At 46.4% G+C, this 27,657-nt stretch overlaps 2 protein-coding genes across 3 annotated transcripts in view; one reads left to right on the top strand and one right to left on the bottom strand.

Annotated features, from left to right (window-relative positions):
• Positions 1–26,406, top strand: LOC307206836 (uncharacterized protein). The gene is made up of 3 exons (XM_079960261.1): positions 1–40; positions 2,155–2,292; positions 20,508–26,406. Exons 2-3 carry the CDS (start codon positions 2,160–2,162, stop codon positions 22,940–22,942), a joined length of 2,568 nt encoding a protein of 855 aa, XP_079816387.1. The 5' UTR covers positions 1–40; positions 2,155–2,159; the 3' UTR covers positions 22,943–26,406.
• The window catches only part of LOC307208661 (uncharacterized protein), a gene marked incomplete at its 3' end in the record, with an annotated part of 170,424 nt that overhangs the window by 55,855 nt on the left and 86,912 nt on the right, over positions 1–27,657 (bottom strand). The gene's annotated exons all lie outside the window — the stretch shown is intronic.

Genomic DNA, 27,657 nt, shown 5'->3' on the forward strand with positions numbered 1-27,657 from the left:
CTCCCCGCGCTGCCTCGGTTTCCCTCCTGGGCAGAATCCGGTGAGTCTCCTCTCTCTTCCCCTTGGGGTGCCCATGGGAGAAGGGGGTCCCGGGGCTGCAGGGGGGAGACCCCCAAGTCTGGGAGCAGAGGGTCCTGCCCCCCCCATTCCTCCCTGCTAAGCCTGGGAGGGGGGCGAGTTTCCAGGGGGGTCTGCAGCTCTGCTCTTCCTTGGCATCCTCTTTGGGGAAGGAGGGGGGGTCTTGGGGGGGGAGGGCATGCCCAGAATGCCCCTTCCAGTGGAGGAGCCCCTGCCAGGCCGGCCTTTCCCCCTGCCAGAATATTCCTCCTCCAGATCAGCTCAGGTCTCCAGCCCAGAGCCTCAAGGGAAGCCTCTCTGGGCGGGGGCCACGCCTGGGGCCCCTCCGTGGAGAAAAGGGGAGAGCCAGAGGGGTGAGCTGGCTGCACTGGGCTTGCCAGGGTTCAAGGGAACGGAGCTGCCTTCCTTGAGAGGAGAGGATGGAAAGTCGTCTGAAGGACCCCAGGATCTTGTCCTGAAGGGGGTGAGGCAATGCAGGGAGGAGAAGGAGGGGGCTCTGGGTGGCAGGTCTGCCAACTTTTCTCTCTCTGATCCCAGAGGGAGCTTTCAAGGATGTTCCCCATCCTGGAGTTTTTCTGCAGCTGCTGCTGTTGCAGAATGTTTTATTTACATTAAACTTATAACTTCCACAGTGCGTAGGTAAAACTGGAACTTCCTCCCGTAGGAGCCAGGGATTGGAGAGACTTTTCTAAAGGGAAATAAGACAATCTATACATGGCAAAGGGACGCAGGTGGCGCTGTGGGTTAAAGCCTCAGCGCCTAGGACTTGCCGATCGAAAGGTCGGCGGTTCGAATCCCTGTGACAGGGTGCGCTCCCGCTGCTCGGTCCCAGCGCCTGCCAACCTAGCAGTTCGAAAGCACCTCCGGGTGCAAGTAGATAAATAGGGACCGCTTACCAGCGGGAAGGTAAACGGCGTTTCCGTGTGCGGCTCTGGCTCGCCAGAGCAGCGATGTCACGCTGGCCACGTGACCCGGAAGTGTCTCTGGACAGCGCTGGCCCCTGGCCTCTTGAGTGAGATGGGCGCACAACCCCAGAGTCTGTCAAGACTGGCCCCTACGGGCAGGGGTACCTTTACCTTTACCTTTATACATGGCAAGCATGATTGTGAATAATACTCTCTTAGAAAAATGTAAGATACAGAAGGGGACATTTATTTATGTATTATCAAGAAGAATATAGCAAGGATAAAAGACACCTACTCCCCACCTTCTGGGACAAAAGAGGGATTATCAGTCATTGTGTGGCTCCTACTACTAACAGGGGACATTGGTACTATCTCAAAATAGACTAGCTCTATCAAGCTACCCTAAGATTTTGGGAATCTTGTCACAAGAGGAGCGTAAAGCTCACCTCTGGAGTTTTTGGAGGATATACATGCCTGGTGTTCTTAAGAACACTGCAGATTTAGGACATGTGGAAGATCTATACTTTGCTTCCGTGCCAGGGTGGGGGCCACATTTCAAGACTGGAGACTTGCGAAGATGGTGTATAAGCACAGACGATATCTAAGGAGGAGAGGTGTATTAGTTTCCTAATATTTCAAAAATGTGGCATCACCGGCTCCTCTGCTTCCACGTATAGATTTGCTACTCCTGACAGAGGCGGATACGACCACAACATCTGTCTGGCTTGTGATGAGAGACCTCAAATATTGTGAACAGAGCATATCATACAAAGCACCCAGTATGGGGGCATTTATATGTAATATCTACTCTGCTATTTTTTGCCCATGATCTGGGGTTTCAGTTTTCAGGCTTGGGGACAGGACGGTGACTGGTTTTTGTACCAAGTTCTGTCAATAGTCCTCAGTGCTTTCAATGGGATCTATTCTCAGGTCACTAATGTGCAGACCATGCCAGGCTTGCAAGTGGGGTGAGGAGCATACAGAAGAAATTGGAATCACTGGAGATGTTTAGAAATGGGGCTTCTCTTGGGAAGGGGCTGCCCCATTTGTGCTTCTCCAGGGGCAGGAGAATATCTAGGGAAAGAGGATCCCTGCAGGGCCTCTGAGGCTCCCTTTGTTTCTTCCTCTCTCCCAGGACCCTGCAGCTTGTTTTGGCTTCTTGACTGCTCAGAAAGGATGAAAGAGACGGATCCTGCAAAGCTCGTAAGGATGGAAGGGGGAAGATGGACGGTTGACCTGGTCAGGTTGTCTCCTGCATCCCTCCTCACAACCTCTGAGCGTTCCCTCCCAGGGACCTCTGAGAGATCTGGTGAGTTCCAGGGGAGGGGAGATGGGGACATGGATGGATGGATGGAGCCAGAGAGGTATTGGGGCTTGCTCGGGGGGCACCATTTTGGGCTCCTCCACCTGCCTGCCTGCCTGCGCCTTTGTCATCTGCAGGCAATTTGAGCTAGGAATACATCACAGCTGCCCGGCCACCATGATCTATTGGCAGTTCAAAATGTCTTAAAACCAGCACTGTGATTGAATGCTCTACCAATGTCAGAAAACTTACCAATCCATTGGGCAGCACTAGAAGCCATGACTCTTGAAAGTAACCTGATCCTGGACTTCCGGGATCCTGGACTTTCCTTTGTCTGCGAAGGGAAATGGCGAGGTGGTGTGAGACGTCTGTTACCGGGGCTTTTGAGCAATGGGGGTGAGTGCCAGGGTTAGACAACCCCCCAAAAAACTGCCTCACAAGTAGTGGGGTGTGGAGGGGACCAGCCGGGTGTGAAGAGGCTCGCCGGATTGCCAGAGCCCTGTCGCTGCATCGGCAGTGAGTGAGGGGTGGTGAGACATGAGTGTGTGTGTGTGTGTGTGTGTGTGAGAGAGAGAGAGAGAGAGAGAGAGAGACAGTGGCTTGAGCCTGCCCGTGGCTCCAGCGCAGCTCAGAAACCGGAAACCACAAATCGCCACCTGAAGCAGCAGACTTTCAAAGGAAAAAAGGTATTGTCAACAACAATGGACTTTTCAAAATAAAAAGAATTGGATTTAATTTAGATTTGGCAAAGACGGAATCTAAACAGGAAGTCAGCTTCCGTCTTTTGAAGGGAAGATTTTGCAGTACAGGCTTGTGAATGGGGAAAAAACTTTGGAGACACACCAGTCTTTAGATACTTTTTAAACTGCACTTTGTTACTTTGCTACCTATTAACACTATGTACTCTGGATACAAGAAGAAACTGTAGCTCTTTGTTCTTTGATTCCTAAAAAGGAAGATACAGGAAGCGATTGGAGTACTCTGTTTTTTTGAATGGGGATGCAGATTTTATGAATGAAAGCACTGAAAGGCTTGGAAACATTGCAAATTCTTTTTTAAAAAACCTCTAAAAAGGACCCTGGATCTTGGCAAGTCTTACCAAAGCTTGGCAGGAAGACACTTTTCCATAACTGGGAGGAAATCCCAGGGAGGGGAGGTGCCTGGTAAGAGCTGGAGTAGGAGAAAGGGGGGGGGGGACGGGGCCTGTATTTGAATAAAAACTGATAGAAATAGCCTATATACCGTAGATTCTGGCCTATTGGCAGCTGCAATTTGGGTGTTCGTCTTATAAGCCCAGTTGCCTAATACGCTGTGATGCAAGTGAACGTGAGCAGGTACTCACTGGGTGCAAAATAAGGATCAGGCAGACTCAGCAAATGGAGAAAATGGAGGTGAAGTTTATTGCCAGGCAATAAGGACCCAGTTTGGAATCTCTTCCAAAAGGAACTGGGACCCCGATGGACAGAAATCCAGAGGTCTTTATACCTGAGTAGATCACAGCAAATCACAGATCATGAGACAACCATGAGACAGTCACGATATTGTCAGCAAAAGAATAGCCAATTAGCAAGCTTCTTGCCATGCTTCCAGCTCCTGGTCAAGCACTGGTCAAACACAGAGTTCTAGTTCTGCTTTCCGATGCTTGCAGTGACGCTCTGTCTAACCTCTCCCCTAGTTATGACAGGACAGGGGGTTTGGAGATTTTGTGGTTTTGCTCTTCCTGTTCTGTGGATTATTTTAGCCTGTATCTGAGGGGATTTTGTACCAGAATCTCTGATTAACATCTTCCCCATTTCCAGGGTACACAGATGTTTGTAGGGGAAAGGTCGGCTCTTAATTTTTGCTGTTTCAAGCAGTATGCAGTTAGCTAAGGCACAGCTTCCCTTTGATTCAAAATGGATTATAAAATACTGTAAGCCTTGATTATGTGTGAGCATATGTCAGGGAACTGCCATCGGAAGAACAGGTGGTGGGAGGGCTCCAGGAGGATAGAAGAGATTCAGCAGCCGAAGAGGGAACCAGTAGGGGGGGAGCAGGAGCTTCCAGGGACAGGAAGTCGGAGGGGAGGCTCTGGGACACTTCCAGCGAGAACAGTGAGGAGGTATCAAGGCTCCCTTTAGCGACCCCCACCCCTCGCTGGAAGCTGTCACGCAGGGAATCTAGGAGACGCGTTTCCGTCAAGCAGCTTTTATGCTGGAAACGTCTCCGCAAGCGCCCACTGTCGGATTCTACCAGTGACTAACGGAGCCATGTCCAAGGGCTCCGCTCAAGGCAGAGCTTTGCTACGTTAAGCAAACTCCGAGGGACCAATCCTTTTACGCACAAGTAGCTCATTGTCCCATCACAGCAATCCGACAGTCCCTGAAAGCGCTTGTGCAAGGAGAGGCATCATGAGCAACCCAACCGGAGCCGGAGAAGGGGGAGCAGCTGCAGCCGTTCCAAGCCTGGAAGAAAGGTACAGGATGTTGGAGATGCAGTTAGCCCTGCAAACGGCTAGGCTGGAGGAGAGGAGGGCTCAAGATGCAGAGAAGGGAAAAGCCACCCAAGTCTCAAGGAAGGTGCCGGGACTGGTGCAGAAATTTGGGGGTGATCCCAGGAACTACCAAGCCTTTAGGACAGAAATGCAATATGCCCTTAATCTGCAGTTTGATGATTTTCCTGATGAGGAATCGAGGGTGGGATTTGTGATTGGCCATCTAGAAAAAGGGGCGAGATTGGGTGAGGCCCCTGATGGCAGCCAATAACGAGGTCCTAAAGGACACAAGGAAGTTTTTTCGCGCCATGGATCTGATGTTCTCCAGTGAGATTGAGCAGGGAGTGGCGCGCAGACAGTTAATGGCGTGTAAGCAAGGGAACCGATCTGTCCGTGAGTACTGGACTGAGTTCACCATGTTGATCCATAAATTAAATTGGGATTTGTCTGCGGAACCGATACAAATGCTGTTCGAAGAAGGATTATCTTCGGCAGTAAAAGATGAACTTTCCCGGGCGCCCAGGGCAGAGTCTATGGACCATTTGACTAAATCTGCGCTGGCCATAGGAGCACGCCAGGAAGCCAGAGCCCTGGAGAAGCGGGAAGGGAAAGAGGAGCGTTGGAGGGATTTCCGCATTCCAGAGATTCCAGAGCAGCCTTCCCAGCCAGCAGAGCCGATGGAAATCGGAACAGCGCGCGCGCGCGCAGTTTCAAACCCCAGCGAAGGGTGGAAGAAGGAGGGGAAAGGCGCCAAGAAATGTTTTCTCTGCCAACAGCCAGGTCACTTTGCCAGGGTTTGTCCGCAGAGAAAGGAATGGCAAGGAATGGCGGGAGCTGTTGGGGAGGAGGCGGAGGGGGCTAAGGAGTCAGTAAAAGCCAACGCCTGGCTGGGACCATCAGGGCACAGCAGCCAGGCCAAGGATCAGTGAATGTGCCCACGCCGGAACCGCCAAAACCAGCGCTAGTAATAGAGGTGTTGTTAGAGCTGGCAAACGGACACCCTCTACAAGTTAAGGCGCTATTAGACTCAGGCAGCTCCTGCAACTTTATGAGTAAGGAGTTTGCAGCCGCACACCAGATACAAACCATCCCTTTAAAAAATCCCCTGCAGGTGACCACGATTGATGGGAGGGCGCTGTTGGGAGGAGAAGTAAACCAGCAGACTGTCCCCATGACAATGAGGGTGGCAAGACACACGGAACTGATAGCATTTAATATAGCCACTTTGGGAGGAGCGCCCATCATTTTGGGGATGAGCTGGCTAGCGCTGCATGATCCGCTTGTGGGATGGCATCAGAGAGTGGTTTCCTTTGGGTCAGCACATTGTATGGGACACTGCACGGAAAAGGGGGGCCAAGTAGGTACCCAGGCCACGTTAGCAAAGATAGAAGCAACGGATCAAGGTAGGGTACCACGACAATATGCAGATTTTGCCAACGTCTTCAGCGAAAGGGAAGCAGATAAACTACCCCCGCACAGACCCTTTGACTGCCAAATCAATTTACTCCCAGGAGCACAATTGCCAATGGGCAAGGTGTATGCAATGTCAGACAGGGAGATGCAGGAGTTAAGGGAGTTTATTGACAAAAACCTCAAGCGTGGGTTCATCAGAGAGTCACGAGCGGTGGGGGGTAGCCCAGTGTTCTTTGTGGACAAAAAAAATTCAGACAAACCAAGATTGATTGTGGACTTCCGGGCCCTAAACGCAGTGTCCGAACCCGTGACTTTCCCTATGCCCAGAATTGATGACATTCTGACCCGGGTGAGAAAAGGGAAGATTTTTACCAAGCTGGACCTGAGGGGGGCGTATAACCTGATACGTATGAGAAAGGGAGATGAGTGGAAAACCACTATGTTCACCCCCTTGGGGGCCTTTGAGTACTGCGTTATGCCTTTCGGCCTCCAGGGGGGATCGGCAGTATTTCAATCATTCATGAATCACGTCCTAGGACCATTGCTTTACAAGAACTGCGCTGCGTTCTTAGATGATGTACTGGTGTACTCAGAGGATGAAGAGCAGCATGTGCGAGATGTACGAGAGGTACTGAGCAAACTGCAAGAAAACCAGCTGTGGGTGAAACTGGAGAAGTGTCAGTTTCACACCAGGGAGGTGGAATTCCTAGGGTACCGGTTGTCAGACAAGGGGCTGGCCATGGATCCTAGCAAGGTGCAAGCGGTACTGGAATGGAGGCCACCAAAAACTAAGAAAGATGTGCAAAGGTTTTTGGGGTTCGGAAACTTCTATCGGAAGTTCATCAAGAACTTTGCCCACTTAACAGCCCCCATCACGGATTGTCTCAGCAGTAAGAAGAAATTTGTCTGGACGGAAGAAGCGCAGCGAGCATTCGAAAGTTTAAAGAGGGCGTTTGCTTCGGAAGAACAACTCTTACACGTGGATCTGCAGCAGCCGATGAGGGTGGAAACCGACGCGTCTGACAGAGCGGTGGGCGCCGTACTCCTACAGCCGGGACAGGATACGTCAGAATGGAGACCGTGTGCCTTCTTCTCGAGGAAATTGAACAAATCCGAGAGGAACTATACCGTGTACGACAGAGAATTACTCGCCATCCATGAAGCGTTCAAGAGATGGAGACACCTGTTGATTGGGGCGCAACACAAGGTTCAAGTGCGGACAGACCACAAAAATCTAGAATACTGGAGGACAGCCCGAGTATTGAACCAGAGACAAGTAAGATGGGCGCAAGAGTTCTCCAAGTTCAATTTTGAAATTCGCTACGTGCCAGGGGCAGAGAATGTCAGAGCGGACGCTCTCTCCAGAAAACCTGAGTACTTAGAGGGGGAAGGAGGGGCGGAAGAAAGACATATCATCTCGGAGGACCACTGGGTTTGTGGGGCGGCATTGGTGGGGCAAAGAGAACTGGTAGAGGGTATTGAGAACGATGAATATGCCCAAGAAAAGCTTAGGGAACTCAGGGAGACAGGTGAGAACACAGGGGGTTTTGAGGAAAAGAACGGAAAACTATATTACAAAGGGGCACTCTACATACCAGATGGGGAACTAAGAGGGCGGGTGCTCAAACAGTTGCATGACAGCCCCACGGCGGGGCACTTCGGACAGCACAAGACCATGTGGTTGGTTACCAGGGAGTTTTGGTGGCCCAAGGTGAGGGAAGACGTGCGGGAGTATGTCAGGGGATGCGACAGGTGCCAAAGAGCAAAGGGAGAGAGGTTGGCGCCAGCAGGGTTATTAGAACCCTTACCCACCCCAGAAAGGCCATGGGAGATGGTATCCATAGATTTTATGACCGATCTACCGAGATCCAAAGGGAAAACCGCGGTCATGGTGGTAGTAGATCTACTAACTAAGATGTGCCACTTTATAGCTTGTTCACATGCAGTCACAGCGGAAGAAACCGCAAGGTTGTTTGTGAAGCATATTTTCAGGTTGCATGGCGCCCCCTTGAGGGTTTTGAGCGACAGAGGGAAACAATTTACTTCCAGGTTCTGGAGGAAACTAATGAGCTTGTTGCATGTGGAGGTAAGTTTTTCCACCGCCAGGCACCCAGAAACAAATGGGCAAGCAGAAAGGGCAAACGGGGTTTTGCAACAATATCTGAGGTGTTATGTAAAAGACAGAGAAACTGATTGGGTAGATAAGTTACCTCTGGCAGAATTTGCCTACAACAACGCGGAAAACGTGTCCACAGGGATGAGTCCCTTTCTGGCCAATTATGGGTGTCACCCTCGAGCCTTCCCAGCAGAAGGAGGGGAGCACTGGAGTGTACCAGCAGCGGAACGCTTTGTGGAAGAAATGGAAGCGATCCACCGGCAGCTCCAACTCAACTTGGAGAAAGCCAAAGAAGCATATAAGAAACAAGCAGACAGAAATAGGAGGGAAGGTGAAACCATAAGGGTGGGAAACCGGGTGTGGCTATCCACCCAAGGACTGCCGTTTAAGGGAGGGTGTAAGAAATTGAGACCCAAACGGTTGGGACCCTTTGAGGTCATACAACAGGTGAACCCAGTAGCCTTCAAACTTAGATTGCCCAGTCACATGAAATTGCACCCCGTATTTCACAGATCATTACTGTCACCGTACCGAGAGGGACGGGAGTGGGGGGAAAGTGAGAGGGGGGTCACCCAAACACCTGTCATTGAAGAGAGAGAACGCAACATGGAAGTGGCAGGAATAATTGATTCCAGGTGGAAGGGGAATCGGGTGGAATACTTGGTAGAATGGGAGGGGGAGGAAGAGTCAGAAAACACGTGGGTACCGGCGGAAGAAGTCCACGACGAGGTTCTGATAGAAACGTTCCATCAGCGTTTCCCAAGAAAACCGCAGCCGATGGAGCGATTTAGGAGGGAATACTTCGGAACCACTGATGAGGAAGGGGTGTTTGAAGGGTTCCCAGAGTCAGGGAGTGAGGAGGCGGCATACTCCGACGAAGAAGAGGAAGACGGGGAAGGAAATGGGAGGCAGTGGCTAGAAGTGTTTGAATCATCTGAGGACGAGGAGAGTTCCTTCCGAGGCTTTCCAGCCCCACCGCCTGTAGAAGGGGAGGCGGGAGGGGATAGAGGGGGGCCTGGAGGGGAGGTGGATGTCAGGGAACTGCCATCGGAAGAACAGGTGGTGGGAGGGCTCCAGGAGGATAGAAGAGATTTAGCAGCTGAAGAGGGAACCAGTAGGGGGGGGAGCAGGAGCTTCCAGGGACAGGAAGTCGGAGGGGAGGCTCTGGGACACTTCCAGCGAGAACAGTGAGGAGGTATCAAGGCTCCCTTTAGCGACCCCCACCCCTCGCCGGAAGCTGTCACGCAGGGAATCTAGGAGACGCGTTTCCGTCAAGCAGCTTTTATGCTGGAAACGTTTCCGCAAGCGCCCACTGTCGGATTCTACCAGTGACTAACGGAGCCATGTCCAAGGGCTCCGCTCAAGGCAGAGCTTTTCTACGTTAAGCAAACTCCGAGGGACCAATCCTTTTACGCACAAGTAGCTCATTGTCCCATCACAGCATATATGAATATATTGATTTCTGATAACTGATTATATGAATAGCATAGGGGTAGCCCTTCTTCCTTGCCTCAGCTGGCAACAGGGGGCGGGCTCAGCTCCGCGCAACCCATATCCGGTGTATAAGGCACCCCCCGACTTTGGAGAAAATTTTCTGGGGTTCAAAAGTTGCCTTATACACAGGACACAGTATATTGGATTACAATTACCATTTGGATTACAAATCTAATTTGAATTATAAATACGTCTGGAAAATTTTTGGATTCACAGTGGAAATATTTTGGATTATAAGACGCATTGTGGATTATAATATAACTAGAAGCTTGCCAAGTGCTAATCATAATCAAGGAGACAATGTAACAGTAAGTTTGAACAATGGTAACTATTAGACTTTTGTTGTGGCCTGCTTTTTTATTCTTTTTTCTTTTTGTAGATTGTATATAAATGTGATTTTGTCCTCTATTCTCTCTTTTTCTTTTGTGTGTGTGGATATTGTGGAACTAATATAATTCTGTAAGTTTGAAAGTGTTGTTACAGTTTGTTTTAAAGGGGGTGGGAATTGGATTGGTGGGAGAACTGTTGTATACAAGGCAAGAGTGAGAAAAAGACAGGAGGGCTGAAGTGTCCTTGAGACAGAAGTGTTTGGGAACAGTTTGTTTTGAGAACTGACATGGAAGAGAAATCTAAACAAGAGACAGTAAAACAGAGAGTATCATAAAGAAAGAAACAGCACAAGAAGAGATAGAAAAAACACCAAAAACAGAAATGGCTGAACGTATGGCTTTACATTTTGCAGAATTCAGGAAAGGGCTGGAGCAGACTATGAACAAACAATTTATGGATGGAAGATCAGACATAGAGAACACCAAGGAAATATTGTTGCATAAATTTGATAAACTGGATGAAAAAGTAAATGCTTTGGAGGTAAAGGTAGAAAAATTAGAAAAAAGAGTGGAGTTGACTGAGGGATTAAAGGAAGATCAAGTGGTTTTGGTTGGGGCGATAGGGGGCCTGGCAGAAAGACAGGATGAACTGGAACAACAGAATTTACTTTTTCAATTAAAATTGAATGCTAACATGGTACAAATAAGAGGGTTATTGGAAAGAGAAGAGGAGCAAGGCCTATCTGGGTGGAATATTTGGGGAATGGATGGGGGTACAGGAAGGAATGGAAGAATGTTTTGAGAATGTTTACAGAGTTTGGACCCGAGGTTCAAGAGAGAAAAGACAGCCACCAGACATACTCTTGACTTTTACAACAAGGAAAAGGAAAGATGCAGTAATGCAGAAAGCTTTGAGGATGACCTGGTGGTTGAAGGGCAGAAAGTTGACATTTTTAAAGAAATCCCATTTAAATTGAGAGTCAAGAGAAGGAAGTATTGAAACCTGACATCAATTCTAAGAGGAGCAGGAATAAATTACTAATGGGAATTCTCAGAGGGAGTTTCCTTTACTTATAGGAGAGAGAGGTTCAGATTAATGTCAGAGAGTCAGGTACAGGAATTTCTGAAGAAACATTGCAAAGACCCAGAGTTTCAAAGCTCGGGGAGAGACTTCAGAAACCCCCTATTTAGAGTGAACGAAGAAGTTTGCCATGCTTCTCCCCAACATGGGGAGTTCTGTGCTGCAGTTTCTTCCTCCAGAAGTGAGTATGTCATAGGCTGACAGTTCTGCACCGTCCCCAACAGAATGCTTTGCTTTTTGATGCTGGGCTCCCCCAGAGGTTTTGGGGAGAAGCATGGCAAACTTCTTTGTTCACTCTGAATCGTTAGTTCTGTTCTGTTCTGTTCTGGGACACACCCTATTTTCTGCTGCACAGCAAGAAGCCCAAGGTGCATTTCGTCTGTGTGTTTGGCTGCGATGCTTGGGTCCTTGTGCCAAAGGCCAAGCGCAGAAAGGGTGGCCCTAGGTCCCAAAAGATGATTTTCTGTGGATATGAGCCAGGGACCAAGGGGTGGAGATTTGCCTATCCAACAGGATTCTACTGAGCAGCAGTGCTGAGTTCTATGAACGGAGTGGGTGGATACATGGGAATCCTGATATTCTTTCAGTGCGTCTGCTTGACTCTGCTGATGAGGAAGAGGTAGAGGTAGAACCTGCTGCTGAGGCACAGAGTCCCGACCCAGAGCAGATACCGGAAAGAGCTTCTCCCAAAGCTGTGAAGCTTGAGCAGAGAAGTGCTCCTTCCTCACCCACAGGTCCAGCTGAGAAGTCCAGAAGGCACAGCAAATCATAGGGGGAGCTCTCTGACAGCAAGGATGTTCTGGCTGGCCCTGGTGGGTCAGAGGGGGTACCTGAAGTTGTGCTGAGACGTTCAGCTCACACCACGAAAGGCAAACCTCCGGAAACGTTTGCAGTCACAAATGTGTGGGTAGGTGTGGCTCAATGTGAACCTGAGAGTTTTGAGAATGTTCAGAAACTGCCTCAGGAAGAAGCCAGGAAATGGCATGAGGCAATGCAGAAGGAGATGAGCTCAATGGAGTCTCTAGGTGTGTTCTCCCTCACGACATTGCCAGCGGGCAAACAAGCCGTGAGCAGTCACTGGGTTTACCATCTTAGACCCACAGCAACTGGAGAACCACAGTACAAGGCTAGACTAGTAGCCAGAGGGTTCACGCAGTGGAAGGGGCTGCATTACACTGAGGTATATGCTCCCACTTCCAGAAGGGAAACTCTGCGCATGCTGTTAGCCATTGCTACACCAAGAGGTTTTCCGGTGCATCACTTTGATGTGGATGTGCCCTATTTGAACTCAGACCTCCAGGAGGTGCATGCTTCCTCCTCCAGGGTTTGAGGGCAATGGGCCAGGAACTGTATAGAAACTGCACAAGTCAATTTACCGGCTGAAACAATCAGCCAGGAATTGGGACTTGTGTCGGAATGAAGCCTTAGAGAAGTTAGGTTTCAAGAAGAGTCTTGCTGACAGCTGCCTGTACCTCAAGGGGTCAGAAGAGTCACAAGAACTGGTCTTGGTCTTTGTTGACGACATCATTCATGTTTCACGGGCAGACAAACAGGTGCAGAAGTTTGCCAAAGAGCTTGGAAAACATTTCCAACTCAAGAACCTGGGTGCAGTAAAGATTTACCTGTGTGTACAGATAGACATTGCCAACAAAGGTCCGTATAGTTAAAGCTATGGTTTTCCCAGTAGTGATGTATGGAAGTGAGAGCTGGACCATAAAGAAAGCTGATAGCCGAAGAATTGATGCATTTGAATTCCGGTGCTGGAGAAGACTCTCGAGAGTCCCATGGACTGCAAGAAGATCAAACCTATCCATTTTTAAGGAAATCAGCCCTGAGTGCTCACTGGAAGGACAGATCCTGAAGCTGAGACTCCAATACTTTGGCCACCTCATGAGAAGAGAAGACTCCCTGGAAAAGACCCTGATGTTGGGAAAGATGGAGGGCACAAGGAGAAGGGGACGACAGAGGACGAGATGGTTGGATAGTGTTCTCGAAGCTACCAACATGAGTTTGACCAAACAGGGAGGCAGTGGAAGACAGGAGTGCCTGGCGAGCTCTGGTCCATGGGGTCACGAAGAGTCGGACATGACTAAACGACTAAACAACAACAACAGATAGTGTGGTCTGAAGATGGAAGTTTCTTGCTCAGTCAGAAAGGTAGAATAGAGCAGTTGCTTGAGAAGTTCAGGATGTCTAATTGTGCAGGGGTTAGGACACCCATGGAGACAGGCTACGTGAAAGACAGTCGGCTAGCAGAACGTGCTGAGAACGCTGAACTCTTTCAGTAAGCTCTGGGTAGTCTATTGTATCTGTCCCAGTAGAGCAGGCCAGACATTGCTTTTGCTACCAATCTGCTCAGCAGGAAAGCTACAAAGCCCAGTGTAAATGCCTGGAATGGTATTAAGCGGGTGCTGATGAAAGAATGGGTTTCTGTGTAGTAAGTTTAAAAACTGATTCAACCCCCCTTTTGTTCTTTGAAAAGAGAGCACTTTTAAATGCGTAAAACTTGAACTGTTGAGCAAAACCATAATAAGGACACAACTGCATAAACAGTTCTGTCCTTTATCAGGACAGGCAAGGGATGGCCTTGGCTCTCCAGGGGAACAAAGAAAACACGCCAGAACTTTATCTTATGTGCTGACCACAACATACGCGCAAGACCAATGTCCGGGAAAAACGCCAGAAGTGTGTTTCCGGAGATTATGACGTCTTCCCAGATAAGAGTAGGAAGAGGAAGATCCTTTTATGGTCAGAAGTACAGGAAGGAAGATCCTTTTATGGTTGAGAGTACCAGAGCAGAAACATATGTGATGTCAACCTGTGTACGTAGGCCGACGTGGTTGGGCTCCTAGGGGAGGAATGAGAGGGTGCCTGGAGGATATATAAACTGCATGAAACCTGGGGACTAATCATGCAAGTGCCTTCTGCTATCCGGAGAGCAGAATAAACTCTTTCTTTGAACCAACCTCGGTGTCATTTTGACTGACTTCCTCCTGTCCCGGAGCAACGCAGACCCAATCAGTGAACTCCAATAAGGCTACATTTCTTGGTGCATTGGCCGGGAATCCACATTCTCTGAGGACAGGACGAAGGACCGGGGTGTCACTGCTCAGCGAACAGCTCGGTCGGCGTCGGTGGCTCCAAGCGTGCACCCTACATTTTCTAGGGGGAGCCCCCCACCCCGTACCTGAGTGGAGATGCAGCAGAGATGGAAGAAAGACAGCAGCTGCATGGGAGAAGGGTACCCAGGGGAAAGGTAGGCTCCACAGCTTGTTTTGTGGGAGTCAGGGGTTTGATCAGCCCCGCCCAGTAGGAGCAGCAAAGTGCCGCTGGTTTGCCGGTAGAAGAGCAGTAAGTGCCACCGGTCTTGGGAAGTTTGTGGGTAAAGGGGATTGGGGAGGTGCATGAGGTTTGTGTGTGTATGGGGGTTTGTATGTTGGTATGTGTATGTGTATAGGGACACTCCAGTGAATGTCTTGAGTGGATGAGACGTTGGGGTTCAGAGCCACTGACGAAGCAAAGTGTGGTCCTTGTAAGGTGCTGTTCCTAGCTATGCGAGTCCGTCTAGGCCACTGACAGGACGCGGAGAAAGGTGACTGAGTGGGAAACAACGTTAGGTGGACGGAGTGTCCCAGAGGTTAAGGGAAAGAAAAAAAGGGGGCCTTGCAGTGTTTGTTCTTTTTGGACAATTGGAAATGTCAAGCTACAGTTGAAAACCCTTGTAAGCTCCTTTCTGTATTCTGGCAGTGACCAGCATAGGTGCGCCAAGCTCACGTGCTGAACAGATAGCGACTGGGCGAATCTGAATGACAGGAAGTCCATATCTGGGATGGTCATAAAGTTTGGGGAATCTCTAGTTGGGTGGAAGTTCCGGAAGCAGAGTCTCATTGTGCTGTCATCTACTGAAGCTGACTTCAGTGCACTGTAAGAGCTGTGCTGGGAACTGGAGTTCTACAGATGTCTGGTTCAAGAAATCTGCTGGGAGTGTTGCTTGCCCAGCACTGTTTGGGAGGACAAGCAACCCTGTCTGAAGTTGGCAGAGTCTGGGCAATTTAAGGCCAGAACCAAACATCTGGACATATGTTTCCAGAATGTGTGTCAAGAGTGTCCAATCAGGCTTGGTGAAGTTGCAGTACTGTCCAAGCCATAAGAACCTGGCAGATGGGTTCACAAAACCTTTGAGCTTCTAGCATCATGGCGAGTTGTGTGAAGGTTTGGTTTTGGGGTAAGTGGTAGTACTTACAAGCCCCCCAGCAGCACAGGACGAGAGGGGGTGTGAAGGGAACCAGAGCTTACAGGGTTAAACAGCTCAGTTCCACCATCCTGCCTCTGAGGGGCGGAGAGATCCTACATTCGGAATCTGTTTTGTTGTTTTGTATTCTGCTTTCGTTTTTGTCTGAGCCGGAGATATTTTTCCTGCCAGACACTGGCTGATTTCTACTGCTTTTAGGACTTCCGGGTTAGCGCCAACATCTAATGGCGGATTCCCTCCGAGCTCCGGAGGGGATTGGCTCAGTAGGGATCGGGTTTTGCCGCGCCGGCGACGCGGGGACCCTTAAAAACCACAGGTGTGGATGCCTGTGGACATGGTGACTCAGCGGGCACCATTAGCGCCCCCCGACCCGCAAAGGAGCCTTTTTAAAGGCTTCGGAACGGGGGACGGGGAGCGGCGCGGTGCTGAGAGTCTTCTGCTTCCCCTGCTGAGCGAAGCCACATGCCAGGGATGGAGAGCGCTGACTTTTTCCTTTAAACATTCGGACGAAAAGCAACAACCCGTGAGTAACAAGGAAATTGGACTTAAAAGGGAAATTTTTTCTTTTAAATTCGGCACGATCGGGGGCGGTGTAAAAAGGAAGTCCGCCCCCCCCATCTTGTAGATAATCTAAAGCAAGGACCAGATAACTAAAGTTGAGAGAAACATCTTTGCCTTCTTGGAAGAAAAATTATTATTTTCGCGATTGGACAGTACAATTAATTTTGCTGGAGGATAAGAGTCAGTTTAGGTTAAAGTGTAACCCCCCGAGACCCGGGAGCGATCCGGAGAGAGCCTGTCAAAAGATTCAGAAGACTTTGACAGCTGTCAAATTAGCTGTCAAAGTTGGGGAATAAAAGGAAACTTTGTTTTTGGTGACTCTGCTGGCTAGTTTTTGCTTAATTTGGATACAAATTGTCGGGAAGAAAGGAAAATAAGTTACATTGGACTTTTGGATTGAAATTGGAAAGACACTAACTAAACAGAATCCCCCTAGAGGGATTTTTGAGATATTGCAAGAAATGGCTGTAAGTGGAAAAATACTCACTGAGCTGAATAGGACTTTCTATCTCCTGGGAAAGCTCCAGGATCAGAGTGATATTTTGACTACAAGGGTAACAACATTGAATGAAACAGTAAAGGATCTTATGGGAACAGGAAGAGATTTGACACAAGTCTCTGTTATTGAATCAAAAGCCCTTGAAGTTGGAACAGAAGTTGCTGCAGCTGGGGAAATGAAATTTGATAAATCCCAAGAGACATATGAGGACTTTCTGGAAAATGAAGGGGAAGCCACAATGTTGCGGAAGACCGAGCTAGACCAGAGGCCTGGTAACACAAATTTGATCAAGATGGAGGTTGGAGCTTTTGGGTCATATAGATTCAAAAGATTTGAGAAACATAATTTGAGCTCCACTTTTAAATTCAGAGGCCTGCTTGGAAGAAAAATGGACATTATTGGGACAGAGCTTCTTCGAGAGTTGGTGTTGAAAATAAAGGATTGTCAAAAAAACCGGCAGAGAGAAATTGAGAGAGGTTTAAAAGCCTCAGAAGTTTGGGATCCAGGTTGAGAATAGATGGACTGATGGACATTGGTTTGGGGATCAAAACCGGGAAAGGGAGGGTGGGATTTGGGAATCCAAAGGGTGTTAAAATATAATTTGTTAAGTTCTTTTTTATATGTATATTTTTTGTAATTTTTATGGAATGTGGGAAAATCGTGGAAGGGAAATTTGGGTCAACTTTAGGAAAAAGGTTTAAGATTAAGTCAAAATTGGGTTTTTTAAATTAAATAGATATAAGGTTTTAAAAAATAAATTGAGGAACGGAAGAAAGAAGAAAAGGAAAATAATAGCATGATCTAATTAAGCTATTAAGTTAAGGTTGAGAAATAAGTCAAGAACTTGTTGAGCGGAGATTAATGAAATTATAATACAGAAGGGGGAGGTGTGAGGAGGTCGGGGAAATAAGGTTTAAGAAAAAAGAAGGATTGAAATTATACCTGTTTTTTGTTTGTGCATGTTTGTATGTTTGTGTGTGTTTATGTGTATAAATTGAAACTTTAATAAATATCATTTTTTAAAAAAAAGATTTCTACTGCTTTTAAAATAAAGCTTCTAGAATAGAAAGAAGCTGAGTGGAACTTATGCAGAATAGAATAGAAAGAAGCTGAGTGGAATTTATGCACACTATGCAAGCACAGAGGGCAGAAGGCCAATTCGCTGTATTTACTCTGCTGTGCTCAGAGGTCTGAAGAAACAGAGAGGCGCCGTGGAAGCCTGCAGGGCCTTCACCCTGAGCAATATTTCACACAAAGATGGTAGGGATAGAGGCATATAAAAAAAATAAAAAATATTTAGGAGTTTGGATAACTGCAAAAAGATATAAATATTTTAAAAGACAGTTATGAAAAAAATTGGCAGGAAATTAAAAGAAACTTGGAAACATGGAACAGGATGAATCTCTGTTTAATGGGAAGAATTGCAACTCTAAAAATGAATGTACTTCCAAGGATGTTATTTCTCTTCCAAACTGTTCCAGTAATAACAGGGAATGCGTGCTTCAAAGAATGGCAGAGAGAAATATCAAGATTTGTCTGGAATGGGAAAAAGCCAAGGATAAAAAATAAAATTTTAACAGATGTGAAAGAAAGAGGCGGATTAGTAGTGTATTAGAAGCGATAAGGCTGCTTGGAAATGCTGCAGGTTTTAAAATAAATAGAGGGGAAACTAAGGTGTTAGTGAAAAGCATGGATGCACAGTCAAAAAATGAATTGCAGAGAGTGAGTGAATTGGTGATAAAGAATAAAGTGATATATATTGGAGTATGGTTAACAGGATAAACAACAGCAACCCTTCTAATATTTCAAGATAATTATATTAAAATCATTAATGTAATGGGAATTGGGGTTGCTTGTGCGTAAGCCGCAACTGCTTCAGACTGGGTTGTCCGGCTAGAACCTTTCCCTGGCTGGACAGCCCTTACGCCGTGGCTGTCTTAATCACTGGCAGAATCTGTCAGTGAGCGTTTCCTGAACTTCTTCCAACATAAAAGTTCTTTGACACCAAGTCTCCGCCTAGCCTTCCTGCGCGGAAGCTTTCTGCGCAGAGTGGGCGTGGCCAGCGGAGGTCCTGTGCTCTCCCCGCTGGTCTCAGTGGAAGAGTCTCGGAGCCCTCCCTCCGAAGCCCTCTCAGTCTCCCCTTTCTTCCTGGCGTCACGCTGATTTCCTTCCCCAGAGGAAGCTCTCCCTCTCCCCTTGCTGGTCTCCTCTCCAGCGTCATTGGGGAGCCTTACCTCCACTCTTGGCTCCGATGGCAGTTCCCTGACAATTAACTTCAAAATAATATATATATATGTCAGTCCATAACCAAGAAGTAGTCATTGAAATGGATTGCTGGTGGGGAACACCACGATGTCTTTCAATGGATGATGTCCAAGACAGTATAGCTTCGTCAGCTGATGATGAAATTGAATACATTACATACAATGAATGACAACAAAAATAATACTGAGCAACCTGCAAATTAAATAATGAATAAAGAATAAATGAAGAATACATACCAAATAATTTTAGTCAGAATATCCATACAGGTAAATGTAATATTTGTGGATCAGAGCTCACTTACACCAACATTGTCTAATACTCGTGTCACGGTATCTTATTTAATTATATGGCCTTGCAACTTCTTGTACATTGGATCCACCACACAAGCGGTATGTGTTTGTATAGGTGAACATCGATCCCGTATAAGAAATGCAGTAATGGAGGCACCCCTAGATGAACACTTTATCAAATACCATCATTCAGACACAGATTTATACACGGTTCTATGGGTCAACCAGAGAAAACGTGGGATCAGGAAAGATTATGAGAGGTTATTGCGACAACAAGAAACTAGGTTGATTTATTTATTCAAATCCACACATCCAGGGGGTTTGAATTCAGAGCTAGATTTCAACTGTTTTATTTAAAGTCTGTAACTTTATGGTTTCAGCTTGCGTTGCGATGCCAGATTTGATACTCTGTACCTTTACATTTCCTTGCATTGTCCTTAAATATTTATTTCCCACACCTGTGGATAACCTTATAAGTTCTATACATCTGTTTTATCAGTATCAGTTAGCTACACTGGTTAGTGTGCTCTGATCCACAAGTATTACATTTACCTATATGGATATTCTGTCTAAAATTATTTGGTATGTATTCTTTATTTATTCTTTATTCATTATTTAATATGCAGGTTGCTCAGTATTATTTTTGTTGTCATTCATTATATGTAATGTATTCAATTTCATCATCAGCTGACGAAGATTTCTCTTCGAAACAGTTGATTCAATCTGGATGTCTTGGACATCATCCATTGAAAGACATCGTGGTGTTCCCCACCAGCATTCCATTACATTGACTACTTGGTTATGGACTGATATATAAAAAAGGGACGCGGGTGGCGCTGTGGGTAAAAGCCTCAGCGCCTAGGCCTTGCCGATCAAAAGGTCGGCGGTTCGAATCCCTGCGGCGGGGTGCGCTCCCGTCGCTCAGTCCCAGCGCCTGCCAACCTAGCAGTTCGAAAGCACCTTCGGGTGCAAGTAGATAAATAGGGACCGCTTACCAGCGGGAAGGTAAATGGTGTTCCGTGTGCTGCGCTGGCTCGCCAGATGCAGCTTGTCACGTTGGCCACGTGACCCGGAAGTGTCTGCGGACAGCGCTGGCTCCTGGCCTATAGAGTGAGATGAGCGCACAACCCTAGAGTCTGGCAAGACTGGCCCGTGCAGGCAGGGGTACCTTTACATATATATATATATATATATATATATATATATATATATATATAATTATAATTTTGAAGTTTATGATTTGTAAATTTTGGATGATAATCTATTACTAATAATAACACATTTACTATATTAATTAGCCACATGTTGCGACCATATTTGAGCAGCTCAACTGCTAAGTCAGCTCTGGCATTGAGACTAGTAGCTCAAGTGACTCAAGACCTAATTCAGGCTAAACACTTCTAACTCTCTTCAGTTCTTCCTCTAATTAGCTTCTCTCTTCATTGCAGATGGTGATCAATTGGAAGGGAAGAACAAGGGGGACCACAACAGAATCCACATAGCGGAGAAGTCTTATAAATATTCAGGGTGTGGAGAGAACATCCATCAGAGCTCCCAGTCCACCTCCCATCCAAGAAAGAGCTTCATTCGGAGGGATAGCCTTACTTCACACGAAAGAACTCACAGTGGAGAGAAATTGTATCAGTGCTTAGAATGTGGAAAGAGCTTCACTCGGAAGGCTGGTCTCACTTCGCATCAAAGAATTCATACAGGGGAGAAACCCTATCAGTGCTTGGAATGCGGAAAGAGCTTCAGTCAGAGGGCGCAACTCACTTCCCATCAAAGAATTCATACAGGGGAGAAACCCCATCAGTGTTTGGAATGTGAAAAAACCTTCAGCCAGGCGATCCATCTCACTACCCATCAAAGAATTCATACAGGGGAGAAACCCCATCAGTGTTTGGAATGTGGAAAAAGCTTCAGCCAGGCGATCCATCTCACTACCCATCAAAGAATTCATACAGGGGAGAAACCCTTTCAATGCCAGGAGTGTGGAAAGAGCTTCAGTCAAAGCAGCCATCTCAAGACCCATCAAAGAAATCACACAGGGGTGAAACGCTATCAGTGCTTGGAATGTGGGAAGAGCTTCAGTCTCAGGCAGAGTCTCACTTCCCATCAAAGAATTCATACAGGGGATAAACCTTTTCAATGCCATGAGTGTGGAAAGAGCTTTCGTCACAGTTGCAGTCTCACTTCCCATCAAAGAATTCATACAGGGGAGAAACCCTATAAATGCTTTGAATGTGGAAAGAGCTTTAATCGGTATGATAGTCTCACTTCCCATCAAAGAATTCATACAAAGGAAAAACCCTATCAATGCTTGAAATGTGGAAAGAGCTTCAATCGAAAGCATCATCTCACTTTGCATCAAATAATTCATACAGGGGAGAAACCATATCCATGCCTGGAATGTGGAAAGAGCTTCCGTTACAGGAAGAGTCTCACTTCGCATCAAAAAGTTCATACAGGGGAGAAACCCTATCAGTGCTTAGAATGCAGAAAGAGCTTTAGTCACAGACACCATCTAGCTTCCCATCAAAGAATTCATACAGGGCAGAAACCCTATCAGTGCTTGAAATGTGGGAAAAGCTTCAGTCAGAGACAGAGTCTCAATTCCCATAACAGAATTCATACAGGGGAGAAACCCTATCAGTGCTTAGAATGCGGAAAGAGCTTCCGTCAAAGTTCCCTACTAACTAGTCATCAAAGAGTCCATACAGGGGAGAAACACTATCAGTGCTTCGAATGCGGAAAGAGATTTCGTCACAGTTCCAGTCTCACTTCCCACCAACAAATTCATACAGGGGAGAAACCCTATCAGTGCTTAGAATGCGGAAAGACCTTCAGTCAAAGTTCCAGTCTCACTTTCCATCAAAGAATTCATACAGGGGAGAAACCCTATCAGTGCTTGGAATGTGGAAAGAGCTTCAGTCTCAGACAGAGTCTCACTTCCCATAACAGAATTCATACAGGGGAGAAACCCTATCAGTGCTTAGAATGCGGAAAGAGCTTCCGGGAGAGGACCAAGCTCACATACCATCAAAGAGTCCATACAGGGGAGAAACCCTATCAGTGCTTGGAATGTGGAAAGAGCTTCCGGGAGAGGACCAGCCTCACAAAGCATAAAAGTGTCCATACAGGGGAGAAACCCTATCAGTGCTTGGAATGTGGAAAGAGCTTCCGGGAGAGGACCAGCCTCACAAAGCATAAAAGAGTCCATACAGGGGAGAAACCCTATCAGTGCTTGGAATGTGGAAAGAGCTTCAGTGACAGGATGCGGCTCACCTCCCATCACAGAATTCATACAGGGGAGAAACCATATCCATGCCTGGAATGTGGAAAGAGCTTCCGTTACAGGCAGAGTCTTGCTTCGCATCAAAAGGTTCATATGGGGGAGAAACCCTATCAGTGCTTTGAATGTGGAAAGAGCTTCCGGGAGGGGACCAAGCTCACTTCCCATCAAAAAATTCATACAGGGGAGAAAACATATCAGTGTTTGGAATGTGGAAAGAGCTTCAGCCAGGGGATCCATCTCACTACCCATCAAAGAATTCATACAGGGGACAAACCTTTTCAATGCCATGAGTGTGGAAAGAGCTTTCGTCACAGTTCCACTCTCACTTTTCATCAAAGAATTCATACAGGGGAGAAACCTTTTCAATGCCATGAGTGTGGAAAGAGCTTTGGTCACAGTTCCTATCTCATGACCCATCAAAGAACTCATACAGGTCAGAAACCATATCAGTGCTTGAAATGTGGGAAGAGCTTCAGTCACAGACAGAGTCTCACTTCCCATCAAAGAATTCATACAGAGGGAAAACCAATAAGGAAAAATAATAACGCAAACATTATTGAACAACCCTTACAAAACACATTTGTATAGAAAAGAGAAAGGGCAGGGGATAATAACTAAAAATACCATTTATCACATTTGTATCATATATATCATATCATTTGTCAACACATAGAAAGGCAGGCTCCCCCAGCTCTCCCCTGGGTGCCCCCCCTTCTCCCAATCTCCCACCCTGAGTGATTGTTCCTCTGTAGCAGTAATTATTCAGAATATGCACTCCAGGATAAACCCAGCTGTATTTAGTATCCAGTATTTATTTCTACCAGTCCTCGGTGAATCTCTGGTCTCTTTGATTCCTGATTCTCCCTGTTAGCCTGTCCATTTCTGCGTATTCCCTCAATTTCATTCTCCATTCTTCTCTCGTGGGCATTTTTTCCTGTTTCCACTTCTGCGCCAGCAAAATTCTGGCTGCTGCAACTGCATACAAAACTAATTTCACATCTTTTTTACTAATTTCATTACCCAATAATCCCAATAGAAAAGCTTCTGGTTTTTTAACAAATGTATATTTCAACATTTTCTTTAACTCATTATAAATCATCTCCCAGAAACTTTTCACCTTCTTACATTCCCACCACATATGGTAAAATATTCCTTCTGTCTCCTGACATTTCCAACATTTATTACAGACTTTATACATTTTACCCAATTTTACAGGTGTTATATACCATCTGTATAATATCTTCATAACATTTTCCTTAATCGTAGTACATGCTGTAATTTTTAAACCATCCTTCCAAAGCTGTATTTAGTATCCAGACTTGTTCCTCCCCTTCAGCAAGATGGCACTTTTCCTACATTCCACCCCCCCAGCCCAGCCTTCAAATTTTAACCACTCAGACAGTGCAATATGACTCTTATAATGATCATCTAATAATCCAAATTAGTGTTTCTTCTCCAGTTTTTAGGTCCAGTTTCTATAAAGCCTTATTAAAACTGTTCCAACAAGTCTCAGTCAAGTCACAGTCCAAAATTATTGTCTCTTTCAATGTTCATCCAATCCTGCTTCCTCTTCTTTTACTAATCTTCTTTCCTAATCCACTGGGGGTGGAGAAGAAGGCATATTAAATCCCTTTCCTCATACGAGATCATAGCTTGTGTTATGAACAGTTTCAGGAGTTGCACTGCATCCCCTTTTGCTGGATGTACCTTTTTCTCTGCCGATAATTCCCACACCAGCTCATCCCAACGAAGCCTTGTCTTTCCATGGAGCTCTTTCTCTCTCCTCCTGTTCTTCCCTTACCTGCTCAACAGAACCTTCTGCCACTCCCAGCGACTCCTTTCCAACAACTCCCAGCTTATGACCCACACATTCACCTCGGTCTCTTTTTCTGGGACCCGTCTTGGTCTTCAATTTCAAGGAGCTCCATGTCTGGATGGAGAGCAGAGCTGCAGAAGTTTGTTTGGAGTGGATGCATCTGGTTCTCCATAAATCAGGCAGAGGCAAAGTTCATTGGCAAAAGAAGAACTTTCTACTAAAGGTTTTTCAGCTTCGTTACAGAAAAAAGCTTCAGGAGACTTAGCAGATGTGAAAGTTAGAAAATGAAAGTAAGAAAGAGAAACCAGCCCACTGAGCTCACAGATTTATCTTTCTGGCTCAGTGTGACCTTGAGATAACAAAACACAAATCATAATAAATCCAGCTGCCTCAGCAGAAAAGAACAAAACCATCTGGAAGGAACCAGTGTTTTCCAGTATTTTCCAGTTTCTCCTCTCAGGATTTTAGCCATGACATTTTGTCCCACTGCCAGAAAAGCATCTTTAGCTCCCTAGTTTCTGTGGCAACACTTTGGCTCAAGTTTCCGTCACAGAATCGTAGAATGGGAGAGCCGGAAGTGTGGGGATGTTTAGGGAGGCAGGAGAAGGATATATTGTTTACTAATATCCTTCCTAACTTGCATTAGCCAGTTCTAGAACTTAGCAGAGTTCCAAACATTCCCCTTTTAAAATTTGCACGGTAGTTAGCTTGTTGCAGGCTTGCTTAAGCCTCTTTAAATATAGGATTCCTGGTAAGATCCCTTCTACCCCCTCATAAAAAGACACGACACAATCTTGTTAAAGTCAATATAAGAGTAGTTTACTCACTCATTCAGTTCACAGATGCATCCCTGAAGGCAGACTTAGGTTACAAAAGTGTCTAACTATATGAACTATCCCATAAGGGAGTTAGTCCCAAGTGACTGCAACTGTGCTGTCACTTCTCCTAACATATAGAAAGACAAAATGGAGAAAAAGATCAGAACATGGAGGACATGTGCTCCTCTACCCAGAATAGGCCTCACCTACTTCAAGTCACATGCAGTGGAAGTCTGTCCCGGCTCAGGAGGAAACAGGAAGTTTTCTCCTGAGTAGTAGAAAACATCCCCAAATATGTCCACTATAGGAATGTTGTACTTGACTGCTATAAGTTTCACATCCCACAGGAATGCCTACATTTGACGGAACAGAACGAGCTGCTTTTAGGTACTGTATGTAGCAAATGCTGTTCCAAAACCCTGAAAAGAATAAAGTTGGAGTTGTATACATGAAAAGAGAATCAGCTAGGCAAGGCAATTGTGATTTATCTTGAACTGTTTTGTAGATGGATGAAAGAGGACTTTGGAAGACATTTAGTGAAAGGGCATATTAGCCAAAGTCTTAAAAAGAAAGACAAAAAAATTGTTATATGTCGTCACATGATATGATGAGGGCTTATCTGAAGAGCCAAATGATTTTGGTTAGTTCAGGATGATGACATTGGGCTGCAACTATTAAGATTGCTGTGATCCTTGAAGATGATGGGTTTTTCGGAGCTAGCCAACCTAACCGGAAGAGTCCGCGACCAGAAGGAGGAGGCATATCAGGAAGAATGGACTAAATTTAATGATTATTTAGTTAAATATGTCAAGTTAGATGAATTGGAATCAGCTTGCAGATACTTAATCGACTTAGGATTTTATATAAGTTAAGTGATGAACTAATAGGTGTAATTTCAAAATGAAAAGATCTATAAGGATGTTAATGTTCAAGTTAAACTTTATAAGAACTGTGATTTGGAAAACCCTTAAAAGGATATGCATTGAAATTCAACCAAGGGGAAGTGAGGAAGGCACTTAAAAATGTTAATAAGTGTAATTTTTAATACGGTTATGATTTATGTTTGTTTGTTTTGTAGAACCCTGAAAAGAATAAAGTGGGAGTTGTGTGCATGAAAAGAGAATCAGCCAGGCATGGCAATTGTGATTTATCTTGAACTGTTTTGTAGATGGATGAAAGAGGACATTGGAAGACGTTTATTAATTAGGAATGTTAGCCAAAGTCTTAATAAAGAAAAGACACTATGTGGAAAAAGTAGAACTTTTGACAGATATTGAGTGAATCCAGAACATGATTAGAGTGAAAGGAGAGTAAAGTTAAGATAGAAGAAGAGATTAAAGAAATAATGAAATGTGTTTAAGGCACATTTGTGGTTCTTTGCAGGAACATTTGTATTTCAATAAAGGCCTATCTTTCCACCTGGAGACTTCCTCCTTTTCCTTTTGGTTTTCTGTGTGGGTAACCTCCATTCTGGGAACCTCTTTGAATTTCTACATGACAGGATTTAAAAAAATAAAAATTGAAAGTGATTTATAATGAGGTTGAATATAATTATTGGTAGAAGCAATTTAAAACATTCAAAAAATGAATCAGCAATACATTTTAAAACATAAGTTTTTCTTACTGTTTACTGTTCTGTTTACAGGTGGCTGGGGGGCGGGGCACAACATGCCGAAGCAGAGGCCATCTTTTTCAAGGGATCCTTATTAAGCTTGGAAATGTCTGCATGCGATCCCATCTCTACATCTCACATAAACACCATGGAGAAGGTGGCTGGAGCCTGAAAGGCAAAAGCATTGGCCTCAAGGGCGATTTCCCCCATGGAGACCGGGGACCCCTTCTCCTTCTAAAGGGACCTCCGAGGAGGAAGCCAGGGCAGATCAATCCCTGGACCTTGGAGGCGATTCCTCGGCTCATCTGGAAAGTGCCATATCATGTTCCTTTCCCCATTTGCCAGGAGCCTAAGTTCCATTTGGGGTTCCTCATTCCGCACCCCAAGGTTCCTCCAAGGCTTTGGGGAAGGAAACTGAGGCAGGCTGAGCCATGGCTTTGGTTGCTCCCAATGGCCCTGCAGGGGATTCAGGGTGGGGGCCCTGTCTCTTCCTCTGGCCATGGCAGTTTCCAGGAAGCCTTTTCAGACACTCAGCACAGAACAGCCAAGTTCGGTTCTTCTCCGCAATGGCTTCCTCTTCTGAGCCGGACTGGAAGGACCCCAGTTCAGGCAGTTCCCCAGAGTCCCCCCACTGGGCTCCAGTGGCCCCTTGAAACCCACAGGGATCCAGAGGGGGAGCAACTTCTGTTGAACTACCACCTGAGGAGGAGGAACAGATGTCTTAGCCTGTTCGGGTGGCAAGCAAGGGCCATCCAGAAAGGGCTCCTGGGACCCCGAGGGGCCAAGCAGGGGAGTCTCCAGTCTTGTCTAGGGAACAGCCCCCCTTTCGCCTGGGCCTGCAGGTGGAGCCCTTCTCCTAGTGCTGGCTCTTGGGGTGACAAAGGAAACTGGTCCGGAGGTCAAACTCCCCTGAGGGAACCCTCCACTTTGGAGGGGATAAAAGCCCTTATTATTGTTATTCTCCTTTGGCCTCAGAGACAGAGAGGGCCTTGCCCTCCTCGCCCTCTTCGCCTGTCCTGGCGCAGAACCTGGCACATCCCCCAAGGCCACTGGTCTG

The sequence above is a fragment of the Podarcis cretensis genome (assembly GCF_951804945.1).
Source record: "Podarcis cretensis genome assembly, chromosome: 2".
NCBI lineage: Eukaryota > Metazoa > Chordata > Lepidosauria > Squamata > Lacertidae > Podarcis > Podarcis cretensis.

Coding starts and splice junctions, on each gene's coding strand:
- LOC307206836 (XM_079960261.1), top strand. CDS start 2,160: ATGAAAGAGACGGATCCTGCAAAGCTCGTAAGGATGGAAGGGGGAAGA. Junction 2,293..20,507: donor AGGGACCTCTGAGAGATCTG/GTGAGTTCCAGG, acceptor TCTTCATTGCAG/ATGGTGATCAATTGGAAGGG.